This window comes from Scatophagus argus, chromosome 13 (genome assembly GCF_020382885.2).
Source record: "Scatophagus argus isolate fScaArg1 chromosome 13, fScaArg1.pri, whole genome shotgun sequence".
Classification (NCBI taxonomy): domain Eukaryota; kingdom Metazoa; phylum Chordata; class Actinopteri; family Scatophagidae; genus Scatophagus; species Scatophagus argus.
In genome coordinates this window covers 14,949,360-14,963,956 of record NC_058505.1, presented here as the reverse complement: position 1 = coordinate 14,963,956, position 14,597 = coordinate 14,949,360, and the positions used below count along the sequence as shown (strand labels likewise).

The window sequence follows — 14,597 nt, the reverse complement described above, 5'->3', positions numbered from 1 at the left end:
TAAGGTTGTGACAAAGTGGGAGTTTCTGCGTGTGCATATACGTGTGGTGTTTGCTGCATGTGCTTCCATTCTTTCACTGGACAGATTAACTGGATATAATTACATGCATATGGAAGACTGTATAGGCTGAGAAAGTAATTAAGGACACTGAGGTGCTGGCTTTGGTTCAGAGGCCACAGGCTGTGGTAATCTGTGAACACGGAAGTTATAGAAGAATTATACAGAAAATTGACACCATATACTCATGGCCTATTAGAACACAATTACCAAAAAATTAATGAAGACCCAAACATTATTTTCTTGGTCATATCTCATTTATGTCATTGACCTCTCTTTCAACATCATCAGCAGTCGTATCTGTCAAAACCCACAGCATCTCTCCTCTGAGAGTTAAACACTGTAAGTCATTTTTATTAACTTCAAAAATTATATAGACTGAACACAGAGACACAGCTCTGATGAAGTTTTATCCTAATTATTAAATGTATGAGTCTATCTAAAATGAGGGTTTTCCTGGCAGCCTGTAATTTATTAGATGATATACTGAGTGTTGTTGAATGAGTGTATACTGAGATGATGAATATGTCTAAGAATGTATTTTCAATCACAGGCATGATTATTAAGAAGTCTGCATCATCTGCAAAATCAAGACACGATGCTATGATATGAAACTGCATTTCATCAAGTAATAAAACCATATAGGTGTGCTACTATACTAGTGGCAAAAATAAATAAACAAATAAATGTTTCTTTGCAGTATCTAATAGTAACAATGCTAAAGATAGTGAAACAATATCTCCAGTCATACAGCTAGGGAGATAAGAGGAGATCAGAACACATCAACAGACAAGAAGAAAGCTCTTTTGGTGGTTCTGTCTTCCATTCCCTCGTCCCTTGGGTGCAACGTCTAATCACACGATACTCCTGAAGCTGTCACTGCTGGTCAGGCCATCTAACTGTTGTCAAGGAGAAAAGAAGACAGACCTGTCACATCACCGAGGGGGATGGAGGATGGTGCAGGTGGAGAGATAACCAAGATGCACATTATATTGGATGATGTTCAGGACTGTTTTACTAGAAAGGCTAAGACTTTGCATGGGAAATGTGCAGCAGCTGTTCTTTGTCTTCTTTAGAGCTTTCAGGTTCAGAGGCAGAAACACATACATTCAGTTGATGGTGTGTTAATGGAGTCTAAATGACCTCATTATGGGTTCAAATGTAGTTAATGTGAAGCATTGCGTGAAGTCAACGTTAACCAAACAGAAGTTGCTCCAAGATCAAGATCTGATGTGAAGGCTTTCTGTATGGCAGACACTTTGACATCCAGCGCAGGCAGGACCTCAGTTGCCACAATAAGATGGGCCAAACTACGAATGAGTTATGTATGTACATTTTGTTATGTATCGTTCAACATTTGGAGCCTATAACATGCATCATAATACATTCTATTTTTAATGAGACATAGAGACATTCTACATTCATATTTGGCAAAAAAACAGATATTTTAAGCCAAAATATGATATTTCCTAACCAGTGTTTTTGTGCCCAAACCTATCCAGACTTCAGCACTGTCATAGCATAAAAATGAAAACTGAGGCATAAACGAACAAGCACCTGTTTTAAGTGAAGACATGAGTGCTTGTATGTTTAAATTAGAATTAGCTCAAAACAAGCTTTAAGAAAAATATCTCCCCACTTCCGATCACTGAAAATGGCAACAATTTGCATTAAGTCAAGTGTGACTTTGTGAGATGTTGTAAACACAGTCTGTAGCATCCCTCCATCAGCCAGTTAATGCACAGCAGCTGTAGTGGTAGCAGACACCTAAACAAGTTACTCCTGTGGAGGACTGGAAGGAAGTGCATTCAAATAGTAAATGCATGCCCACACTCTGATTTTATTTCAAATCGTATGTAATTTCATGTTCTTACATAAGCAGAGTAGATCAGATCTAGTATTTGTCATACAGGTATGCGGTGTAAATCTTGCTCTTGCTTTAGTTTGAAGTCTCATTCAAGATAGAAAAATCTGCATGCAAGACAAGACAAAGACCTTGTTACTGAGGAATGTCTGACAGTTCTCTGTTACAAAGCCTGGAGCACTAATAATGGTCATAAAAGTCATAAAAGTCATTGTCTTTACTTCTGCTCCCACCCACATACAAACCACCAAACATGGACATGATACAGAGTATGCACATACAAACACAAACTATATATATATACACACACCAAATATAGCATATTTAGCCCTGATACGTTTACTGTCGGAAAAAGAGCACTGAGAGCCATTTCATTTACATGCAAATTGACACCCACCAGTCCACCACACACACACGCACACACATGCTCTCCTGCCTGGCATGCATATGGGTGTGTGTGTGCGGCCATGTGTTTGCACGCGTGTATTCGTGCATATGTGTGAGCAGTGTGGCTGCTCCGCTCAGTGAAGGTGCTATGCTGTCCTGCTGATTTTCCTGCTCACTAAAACTAGACTCACAAACATAGAAAGACAAAAAAGAGACTCTGATTTCATTTTCCATATGTGGTTCAGCAACTTTTCAGCAGACAAAACAGGTGTGAAGGGGAGCCCATTAAAGAGACCTCATGCAGATGTGTGTTTGTCATCTCACACTGGCACTGGGTAATGATGTGCTGAGGCCCAGAAGTGTCCTCTGATCAGATTTCTCCTCTTGTCACAAGGAGATAAAGGACCACTTGAGGTGACTGAGAATTTTACATTAATGAGCTTCGAGAGACTGATCATCAGGGAGGAGAAACGTGGCTGAAATGCAACTATAATGACTGAACTCGATGTAGTAATATTGAAATTACACCCGTGATTTGGCAGAATGAACCAGTTCTTCACCGATGTCAAGGAGAAGTGCTACTGTCAGATAAGGGAAAGCAGTCCACGAATTCAGATATCTGTCACCCCCTGCTGGTTGAGAGAAGGTACTGCATTAAATCTGTCCATTAAATCACTTCCCACTCTCTGCTGCACGCGCTCTGAAATATGCATACAAATTCTTCCATAATTTCCTAATCATTATAAACATTTTCAGGGCATATTATTGAAAACTTTATTCTCCATATACAGTATGTTGTATTACATGTTTGTCTGAAGACAATTTTCTCAATTTTTCACGTTCAGCTAACCATCTAAGTTATGCAAACAATGAATTACAGATGAGTTGAAGTATACTGAGTGAACACTGTCTGTATTTTCCTATATTTTGTACCAAGTCACATATTTCATTCCAAGAAACCTCCAAGGAAATATTTAAAAATTATAGGCATGTAAAATAAAGCGTTGCTATGTTCTCATGGGTTTATAGTTTCAATGCACGACTTAATTTCTCTTCATTTAAATGTTCTCAAATGTCATAAGGTTGACCAGAATCAGTTTAATAGGTGGAGCAAACTGTTAAAAAACATTACCAGTGGGTTGTACTCTCCCAGTATCTGTATCTGTGGTTTAAAACCGCCCAAACAACATTATCTGTTTCAAGTCTTTATCCAAATTTAAAATTAATCTTCCTGTGTTTTTTCTGATAACATTGCAAATAAAACCAGTTACACAAAAAGCAAGCGTACTTACAACACAATCCATCCCTGACAAATAAAACCAATTAACCAATCAGTCTCTGCAGGCTGATTTCATTTGCTATTAAGAGTCGCTTAGAGAAGACTGCAGTACAGAGTGGCAGATAATCAGCACCACATTTGATTATCCGTTGAGAGAATTATACACTCAGTGTGAGAAACTGGGCATGTAACAGAGATTATTTCTGTTATTATGGAGCTGAATGGCTTGCCCAATGGCCTCAATCCGATTTAGCCCTATCAGAGAGAGCACCAGTGTTGTAAACTGCACTCACACTGTCGCAGCACTCGGGAGTGGGTCTTATAGCTTATATGTGTGTACCTTCTTGTGTCTGCGCTTCAAAATGTAATCTAGTTTTATTGACTCTCTTGCAATTTCAAGGTTAATTTCTGTGCAGGTTTAACTATACCAATTAACAGTGTCAAAATACAGCTGATCTTAAGATTATTAAGAACTGAGTGCTGATTGGTGTTGCCAGCTATTCAGACAGCAGGTATCGGTATCAAATGATCTCATCTACACCTGTGAAATTAACTAATGACAGATGATGATGAATGATTTGCAGCCAACACTGGCCAACACGTTGTGATCATTATTTAAAACATCATCTAAGAAGACAGTGTGTGAAAAAAGAAAATAAAACCCTTCAGCTCAAATCATTTAAATTATTTTGCACTGGTTTGTTACACAATATTTTGGACAGTCATCCCTTGAAAGAAAGAGTTCAGTCTCATCTCTCACCATCTAACCAAATAAAGGTTGACTTTAATAACTTTTGTTTAACTTCCATATGACACAAGTTACAGAACAGTAAAAGGACAGTAATCACTGAAATCATTAAAGGGGCACTGCAACAATATCACACATGAAGTTCAGTTTACTTGTCACAGGGAGTATTACTCACCCTGTGCAAACAAATTTAATAAATTCTTCTGTGGCAAGAGAATATCTAATGAAAGATGCTATTGAGTTGCATTATGAGAAATGTATCCAGAGTTTTTAGAATTAACCTGAAGACTGAAATGTCAGAATATCTCTGTCTCTACATCTTCAAATTAGATTTTTATTTTCCATCTACAAGTTTCTTTCTCTCAGCTAAATTTGTATCCATTTGATGTTGTTATTCTGAATAAATTGGGCTGCAATATTGTGACCTTGCACTGGTTTTAACACAAAACACACAAAAAAAATCAGAGTTATTAAAGATAAGATAACCAATGAACCTTCGTCATCAAAAGCTTTATTACAGTGCAGTTTGAGAGCTGCATAGAAACTTTTTCTAAAGTGATGCAAAGAAAATAAATTACATTAATACAAAATAAAATGTGTACATTGTGATTTTATATTTTGTCCTACAGTGTGGCATAGTAAATAATTTATTAAATACTGTATAATCAAGTATCTATAAAGACTGAGTAGCGTTTTCCAGAATGCTGCATCACTGGAAATAATGCAAAATCATTCTTCATCAAGGATTAGGCAACCTAGTAAACAGCAGATCACAACATTTTGAGATGGTATTTTATCATATGATGATAAGTGGGGAGTCACATTTAGCAAAACTGAATCAGCTCTTTCATGCTGCATCCTTTCTCACAGCAAATATCAGATATTCTTCCAGAAGCTCGTCTAATCCGAGGGGGCACAGGGTACCAGTGAGGAGCCAAGGAGAGGACATCCTTCTCCCTGTCAGCCTCTGGAGCAACATGGACTGCCTCTGTAGCCTGGTGCTGCTCTGTGTGGGCGTCCTGGTCCGCTGTGCAGAACACATTGACCAAAGTTCTTATGAAACTCCAAAGGGGAAGAAATGGATTACACCATTATGGAGTTAACTCAGTGATACAAGATACAACTACCCAAAAAAACAAAACAACTATGTTATGCTTTTTGTCAGCTGAAAAATACATAATAAATTTATATAATTTTAAGAAGCTATTACGTATCAGCTATGAAAAAATAATATCTGAAATCTCACTCTAAATGTTTAAAATGTAAAATATCCCAAATCTCTCCTCAATCCTGAAGGTTTAACAAAGCCGTGGCTCTCCATCAATTTGATGACTGACAATCTGACATAAAGTACTTACGGTGAGAAGTGTACTGCTGCTGCCACAGTTCCACATCCTGGATGCTTCTCTTCAGCCGAGAGTTGCCACAGGATGAGACGGCCAGACGTATCAGCTCTCTTCCACACATCTTAATCCTCTCCTGGGCATGAGCCACACACACTGTGGCCACCAGCACCACCATCAGAGACACCAAGCACTTAGCAGCAGACATGCTATGATGTGTTATTGCTCTTCAGTTGGTCAGTGGAGAATAAAGGCAAGGGTTTGGGGCGTGTGGAGCAGTAAGGATGTGCGGTGACTTATGAGGCGCACTTGAGGGGCTTTATATAGTGGATGTGTCTTACCCGTAGAGGTGGTTTCAAAAATGCTGAGGCCATGGATTCTTCTAAAAGATGTGTTCAGCCTTGATGAAGGAAAAGCATGTCCTGATCTAGAGCTCATTGAGAGACTGATGTAAAATCCTCTCAAGGCCGAAATGCTTGTTGACCATAAAACATGATCTGATACCAACCTAAGGGCTCAGCCTTAAAAACACTAGAGGCGAGAATTTATTTGTGAATTATTTTTGGATGGATGGATGAATGGATGGATTATCATTATTAATATGGCCACTGAGACAAAATGTCATACAGATCTTTGAAATACAACAGAAGTCTGAGTCTGGTCCATCACTGAGAGGTTAAAAAATAAAGCTAAGCTAACAGATCTTACCAAGGTTTTTTATGGACACCTCTGAACTCATGATTTGCTTACAGAATTAATATGATTGTTTGGACATTGACAAAACATCATAATTCATGTTATTACAGTGAACTTGAATATGAGCCACTTTTGCATCTTATCGCGACACATTTTGATGGATGGGAGCTAATAGGAACAGAACGCCACTGATACACAGATGTGAAGGATACTGACGCAGCTATTCACACAAGGTCACCCCAGGCCATATTGCAGTTATGAAATCATGCCAGAGATGTCTGCTTCAGGTTTCCAACACAAAAATATTAAAGGTGATTGCCGTTGTGGTTTTGCTTTGGTTAACTGGTTCTCCAGAATGTTGTTTGTTTGGACCATCACACCCACCGTAATCAATAATGCAAAATGAAACATACCTTTTTTGGAGTAAAAGGAAACATCTGTCTTTTAAGTTTCCAAGTTTGATGTGTTTTTATCGATGTCAACATATCAAATTTAAAGCTGCTCTAAGTGACATTTCATGTACAAACAATGGAACAAATGGCAGCTCCACAGATGGCGCATCTAGCAGTTTAGCATCTTTCAGTTCATTATTGTGTCTTGTGTGAACTTCACAGTTTTGGTTCAACCTCAATGCCCTCATCAACCTTGTTTGCAACAACAGCAGGCAGGCATTTTCAGTTCTGCTGCCAGCCCAGCACTAAATGGAAGATAAAGCTCGCTGGTGAACATATTAGATCATTAGCAGTTACAGAGCCAGGTACAGTATTTCTCTCAGGAGTTTGTGGTGACCAAAACAGAATGAAACTGAGAATAAACAGATAAGATGAGTTTTATCACTTCTTAAACATTGTTTGTGTATCTGTCTGTCTGTCTGTCTGTCTTACCGATCCTGATTTCCCTGTCTGAGTCACCTACGACAGCCAGAATATCTCAGTAGTTCTAACTGATGCTGACAACACTGCCAAAGCACTGGCTTCCCTCCAATTCACCTTATCCTCTAATACTATTAGACAGGCAACATCGTCCCTCAGGCAAATGAGGCAAGTGTCTGCTAATAGACGTGGACATCTACTTTATATTTAAAGGAAATGTAGATTATTGGGATGGTTATGATAGCACAAAAGTTCTAAGAATAATAGAGAAATCTCCTTTTTTCACTTTCGAAGGGTATTACAATAAGCATACATTTTAATATAATGTGTGATTTACATGGTTTCCAGCCTGCAATATTTTTTTTTGTCATTTTTTGCTTTTATGCTCAAGAAAGAAACATAGTGACACAGTTTACAATATTTGTACATAGTAAAGGTCATTTTTTACAGCCAGCGAGTAAGAGATTCATCTCCACAAAATGAAATACATGTCAAAAAGTGTCCTTCTTTTTCACCTGTTGCTTTCATTTTTTCAGTAATGCAGTTTTTTTTTTTATCATATTCATACAGTTACACACATTCATGCATACGAGTTGTAAAATACCCAGATTTTACGTGGTGACTCAGCAGTGAAAACCTTTAAAACCTTCAGCTACATTCAGAAAAAATGTAAACCCAAGTTGAAAATATCAATGTCACTGATGAATAAATTCAACAAGTATTTTTGGATTTGCAGAAAAGCCAAACAAAAGCAAAGAAGCATTAGCAATACCAATGACTCTTCAATGAAGACAAAAAATACTGCCTCTAATTATGTTTATGGTTATGTTTCTAAATACATCACAAGGATGTGTTTCTGTGATTCAGAAGTTTCAGAGTTTTTTGTGTTTTGTTTTTTGATTTTTTTTTCCAGAGGCACAACACATCATTAGTACAGCTGATGAGGGGGTGTGGGGGCTGGAACTGATTATGTCTAAATAAATATCTTGTTTTCCCTACCTTTAAAATCTCTCCTTTTTGTTTAAAACCAGTGCACTAAATTGAACTGTCCTGGGCAAATCTGTGGGAGTGGGAGCCAAGGCTCCTACTTTAAGTTTGTTTGAGAGGCGATAATACATTTACTTATGATATAAGGGATCTCTGGTCTTTAGAGAGCTGCTGCCCATAACAGGAATCGGTTTAATGATTTTATCCAAGGGAGCTAGAAACTGCCAGCAGCACAGTGCAAGGGCGGTTTTGACAACACGACTGGGGCCACACTTGATCTTCCTCTAGAGGACAAGAACATGGCTCTCAGTTCTCACTTCCAGAAATCGTGCCAAATACCCATCATGCAGGATTACTATTATAAGCACTTTTGCCTGTGTGCAACTAGTGAGCATGAAAAAAAGTATAGTACAGTATATGAGAAACATGCAAAATGTAAAATTGTTGAAATATCCTCCATGAGAATAGTCTGTGAGAACTGAAATGAGACCTGATTGCGTGCACCTGATTAGTTTCTCTGTGCCACCAAAATAGCACAGGACATGATTGACTTTTGCCCTTGTCTGACCAAGCAGAAGGCGCAAGTGCAAATCCCGGTAATCCTTGACAACAAAATTACACTCATGCTCTTGATTGCTGCGGACACACCCCCTGCTGAGCTTCTCCTCCCACTTGGGCACAATCAAGAGCTTGTTGAGTGACTGAAGTGTCCTTTGCACAGGAATACCACTTTACTGACATATGAACTATGGCACACGGAAAAGCATTGCACTGATGATGTTTTTTCTCAGGTGCACATAAATCAGTTGGGTTTTCATTGCTTGTTTATTTGTATTTCTTAACTATAAAAAAAGAAAGTGGTTGGTACTTGCCAAAAGTAATACAAAAGACTGAAATTGAAGTTACACTGTCTTTTGCCTGGAGTATGAAGAATGTAATATAAGAAGCCATGTAGTTGTCCAGAATAGTTCATTAATAGCACTTCCAATGAAGACAATTCCTCACAATCATCAAGTTCCCTTTAAAGTGATTAAAGTGTAACATTATTTTATTTGTAATGTTACTACTTGACTTCCTTGTGTCAAAAATCTATTTCAGCTGAATTAGATGCAGCCTGGTGCCATTTTTAGATACAGATAACAAGCTGTCCAGTGGGAGTATCTTATTCATTTCGCTGAGGAGCAACCAACCAAAGCATGCAAACAACTTGCATTGTAAAGGTGAGGCTTAAAGCTTATCTCAACTTGCTGCTGCCTCCATTTCCTCCCTTATATTGTTCATCTGAAATCACATAAGTTCAGAGTTGGAGGCAGATGGGGGTCTTACAATTTTCAGACCCATAGGTGATAAGGCCATTCAAGGTTAGTGAGGTTGCAAGTTGGCAGCTTCGCTCAATCTTCACTCTCGTGGACAGTGTGCCTCACGTTGGGCCGATAATGTATCTCATCATCAGAGTCTTCTGGCTGGGGTTCACAGCACTTGTTAAATTTACGCCTCAGACGTTTTCTGAGCTGGAAGGTACGCTCCGTGTTTGATACACTGTACTCCTGTTCCTTCAGTTTGGCGTAGTAGTCGGAAAACTTGTTGAACAGAATAGAAATGGGCATGCCATTGAGGATGATGCCAAAAGAGATGCAGCCAAATGCCACACAGCGGCCAAGATAGGAGATGGGGACGACGTCTCCATAGCCAACTGTAGAGATGCTCACCTGTAGGATGAAGAGAGTAAAGTCAGCCTGTGCATATGTTAAAGTGAAATACTTGGAGTTCTCGCATTTTTGTTCGAGAGAGGGAGGTCTCATTCACATAGTGCCTTTCACCCAGGCCCAAAATGCCCCGTAGTCATGAGTTCTTGAAAGTAGAGTGTTTAAAAAAAATTCTGTACTGACAATAAACAGGATCAAGTAAAACTCCAGGAATGCACTGCAGCTGCAACACTTTCAATCTCTCGAATGCAATCACTATGTCTGGCCACAAATGAGACGCATTACACAGTATTAGAGGGGATTAGACACATATAAGTTAACAGCTGCCACCAGATAAATAAAAAAACAAATGAGAGTGCTAGAGAACACAGAGATGATTTACAAGTACTCCAGTATATCAAAACAAATGAAGCAAAATTTGAGTTATTAGTTTTATTACCACTATACTGAACAAGGCAGCAAATTTCAGAGGGAATGAGTCCTTACTGTAATTTACCATGTAAAAGGCTAGAAGAAGAAACAGAATCCAAAGTGGATATGGAGACTTTGATTTCTGCACAGTGCATACTAAACCAAACACATGGCCAGTTCGTTAAATATACTGCACCCTCTTGTTCTATGGTCAGTTGCAAAACTAAAATTAAATCTCATGCAGTTTCTTTTATAGTCAGAATGAGCTTTAGACTGTAATTCCAGATTAAAACTTGTACTGTTTACAGGACTTCAATATTTTGGCAGTTTCACTTTTGTCAATAATTGCAATAGTTATACATTTTGGGAAATAAGTGTTTATCCTGTTTGTTGCTGAGTTGCGTGAAAATAATATCAGTATCAGTAATACATTCATGTCTGCCTGTTACATATAAAGACAGAGCCAGCAATTGGTTAGCTTATCTTGGCATAAAGACTAGAAATCGGGGAAAACAGCAAGCCCTGTGCTGTCTGAAATGTTAAAAAATATGCCTACTATCATCTCTAAAGTGCATTAATAGTGTCGGATCCTTAAAATAATTAGCTTTGGACGTTTATGGCACATTTGGTTACCATTTTACTTTCAAAGAAGAACTCAAGCTCAGAGGTTGGTGCTTAACCACAGGACAGTTTGGTGGACCTCAGCAGCCAGTTCTTCATATCTGTCAAGACCACAAACCATTTCACTCAGCATGGTATTAGGTTTCATAATTATTTTCCCTTTTTTCAGAGGTTTGTATCAAAGTTCCCAACCATTCTATCGCAAAAGAGATTTGTCTTCAAGTATGATCTCATCATGGCTTCATTGCTTGGTTAAGGCACAAGGCATCACTCTGCCTTGTGTGGCATACTTCTGTCTGGGTCTGACGAGGCAGGTAGCACAGATTCCAGTGGGCCTAATCCTTGACGACTGCTTGATCATACTGACACTTCCCCCTATGGAGCTTCTACTCTGTCTCTTCAGCACAGTCAAGAGGAACAGCTTAGTAAGCTACATAACCGAGCTAATTGATCCGGAAGAATCCAAGAGGCAGAAATAAGAGCTGATCAAATCCTCTAAATGCTGTGTGCCATTCTTTGTCCCGCTAATAATGATGGAAATTGAGGTGTTACCTGGTAACATATTAATATACAGCGTTGCACAGGTTGTACTTTGGTTTGACTTTTGTTTAACTTAATTATCCATCCTTTCTTGATCTCACCGCTGTTTGATTCATGACATCTCCATCAATCAATGAAAATGGAAAGGAAAAAACTAATTTTACACTGTTTGGATTGAGCCAAAATCAAGGCAAAGTCACCAAAAACCCTCAATCTGCAGCAGAGTTAAAAACACTTACGTTTTGTCATAAAACTAGAGCCCTAATTCAATGTAGTGTGATTAAAAATAAATCCAGAACTAGTAATTTTACTGAAGTGGACTTTGAAATTTGTCGTACTCACCGCAGCCCACCACCAGGCATCTGGTATGCTGCTGAATGGTGTCCCAGGCTGATCTACCTCCACAGAGTGCATCAGAGCAGAAAAGGTGAAGATGCCCATGGCAATGAACAGAAACAGACAACACACCTGAGGAACAACAGAAGAGTGCATATCAATAAGTCAATCGGTATATTCATAAATCTATGACCATCCATCAGATGGCATGATAAGTTTAGTTTGAATATCTACATATTATTACAAGTATTTTGTTGTATTCCTACCATGTTAAAAGTTTCTATAAATTAATTTACATCCCAGGCTAGCACTTGGCCAGTATATACATTTAACCTGCAGTTTGACCTGTAATTGATTATTTTTGGCCACTCTGGGTAGTGGGAAACAAGCTGCAAAAGAGGCACTACCATTTTATTATCTTGAATGTTAAAGTAAACCTGTCTGCAAAATGCCCAATTGGAGATTGGAGGTGAAGATGGATCATAGACAAGACATTCCCATTAATTTGTAATCATATTTTTGGCCACCTGACAGATTTAAGTCCATCACTCCCTTTTAGCCCTGTTTTGGTCTCAAAAAACTCTGGTGATGTGAAAAGTGAGTTGAGCTGTCTCACTGGAAACAACTGTCTGCTGCATCTGGGAACAACTCTGATGACAGCAGTGAGACTAAACCAAGATACCTCTACTTACAGGACTGAAAAAGGAGCATACAAATTCCCTGTGGGTTGAACACTGCAAGTGACCAGCTCATATGGAAGTTACATGCACTCTGTTTTATTTATGCTATTAAGTCCTATTTCAGTTAAAGCTGTCCAAACAATGCATTTTGTGTGCCTATTAGATTTGTCTTGTTTGATTTTTCTACGTACCTGCTCAGAGCACTGTCGGATGGTGAAACCGAAAGCTCTCATGCCTGTGGAATGACGGGCAAGCTTCAAGATACGGAAGATACGCATCAGCTTGATAACCTTGAGCACCTTGCTGACTTTACTGACCCTCGCCATGGTTTTCAAATCTTCCTTTGCACCCATGTCTTCTGAATCCATAACAAATACCTCAAAAATTATCTGGACGAAGTAGGGCATAACAGCCACCATATCAACAAAGTTAAGGGCACTCTTCACAAAATGTTTGATGTTGGATGTGGTTAGTAGCCGCAAAAAGTACTCTAAGGTGAAGAAAAGGATGGAGGAAATCTCTATCCACTCCATGTAGGTTCTGTCAGCAAGTTTGTACCGCCTGAGTTCTTGTACTGTATTGAGTGTCATGGCAACAATAGAGATAAGCACAAATAGACTGGAAAACACAGCAAAAGCTTTGGCTGACAGTGAAGAGTAAGGATTCTCCATCAAGTCCCAGAGACTCTTGCGATAGTGTCCAAGAAACATGGTCTTGTATCCCTCGTCATCTTGGTGAGGCTTAATCTCATCAATCAGCTCCTGGTTGACCTTCAGTTGGTCTCTGATGTCATCAAGTTTCTCCTCAAACAGAATGCGACAGCACCTGAGAAGAAGAATAAAGTTAATTTATTTGCTATTCTTACAGGAGTTACTTTTCAGAATCAAGCTTAAATACACAAACAGCAATAGACCAAGCTAAACACACCTTGGAGAGTCCTTCAGTTTCAACCCCCAGAATGACATCTCTTCCTCAAAGTTAACAGGGCAGAGACTATCCATAACCCAAAGGACCTTACTACAATAAAAGTGGAAGATGTAGTGGAAAAACATAGGGTCTCGGTCAAAAAAGAATTCGTTGTTCTGAACATTGTAATCGTCACAGAGCGTCAGACGCTTGACCGGATCGTTGCAGAGGGCGAGGACTCCAATCCTGGTTTTTGGGTGTTGGAGAACCAAATGCTTCGGGATGTGAAACACTTTTCCACCCACATTGAGATTCACAATGTTTGATTGCCTTGGGTTTGGTGCCTCTTTTTCAATTTTCTTGTCATCAGGAGTGTCAAGGTTGTCCATGGATGTCCACGGTTTCACAGAGCTGTCCTGAGAAAAAGGGAATTCACATTCCTGCTCTTCAGTGCTTTGTGAAAAACTGACCTCCCGTTTTATCGTCGCAAAAAGACTGGAACGCCGCTTTTTTAGCACTTTCAGTTTAGGCTTCATAGCCTCCATTGTGGCAGCTCCTTTGAAGAAAAACAAACAAAAGAATGTAGTGCCAAATTCAGATCAAGTCAATGAAAAACAGTAACAGTATTCCACAAGATCTCCATTTATGCTGAATACTGTCCTATAAAAAGTAATACCAGTTTTAAATAAAGATAAAGAGAGAGCTATCGTGCTTGTCTCTCAGTTTGCAAGAAGATCAACTGCATGAGTTAGGGATTCAGCCTCTTTACTGATTCTCTAATCCTATTGCTGTCCTTTCTGTCTAAAGGCAAGTTAAAAATACTGTTCACAAGGATTAGTGTTGTAATTTAAGACTTTGAGTTCTCAGAGAGGAGGAAAGACAGAGAGAGTGATGTGAGATGGTATTGCATTGCTAACAAGCCTATGGAGAGCTTTCTTGTAGAGGAATGCTGCAGGTGCATTACACTGACTAGCTCCAACCATAGTCTGTCTGAACTTTGTCTGAACAGTAAAAATAAGCTTGGATTTCTCTTTTAAATCCCCAGAATACAATGTTTGGTATAAATGTTTCTCTTGTTTTCTATGTCTTATAAACTGATAATCAGGCATCTTATGATGATGTTATATATATATAACACATATGTTAATAATATATGTATGCTAT

At 38.8% G+C, this 14,597-nt stretch overlaps 2 protein-coding genes across 2 annotated transcripts; both read right to left on the bottom strand.

The window, feature by feature from the left end:
• Positions 1-4,829: 4,829 nt before the first annotated feature.
• insl3 (insulin-like 3 (Leydig cell)) lies at positions 4,830-5,992 on the bottom strand. The gene is made up of 2 exons (XM_046408776.1): positions 5,694-5,992; positions 4,830-5,362 (listed from the first exon to the last, which is right to left on the bottom strand). Exons 1-2 carry the CDS (start codon positions 5,884-5,886, stop codon positions 5,160-5,162), a joined length of 396 nt encoding a protein of 131 aa, XP_046264732.1. The 5' UTR covers positions 5,887-5,992; the 3' UTR covers positions 4,830-5,159.
• Positions 5,993-9,461: 3,469 nt separating this feature from the next.
• si:rp71-39b20.4 (potassium voltage-gated channel subfamily V member 2) lies at positions 9,462-14,226 on the bottom strand. Its single transcript, XM_046408825.1, has 4 exons — positions 13,455-14,226; positions 12,719-13,352; positions 11,854-11,979; positions 9,462-9,942 (listed from the first exon to the last, which is right to left on the bottom strand). Exons 1-4 carry the CDS (start codon positions 13,976-13,978, stop codon positions 9,625-9,627), a joined length of 1,602 nt encoding a protein of 533 aa, XP_046264781.1. The 5' UTR covers positions 13,979-14,226; the 3' UTR covers positions 9,462-9,624.
• Between the last annotated feature and the right edge of the window lie 371 nt (positions 14,227-14,597).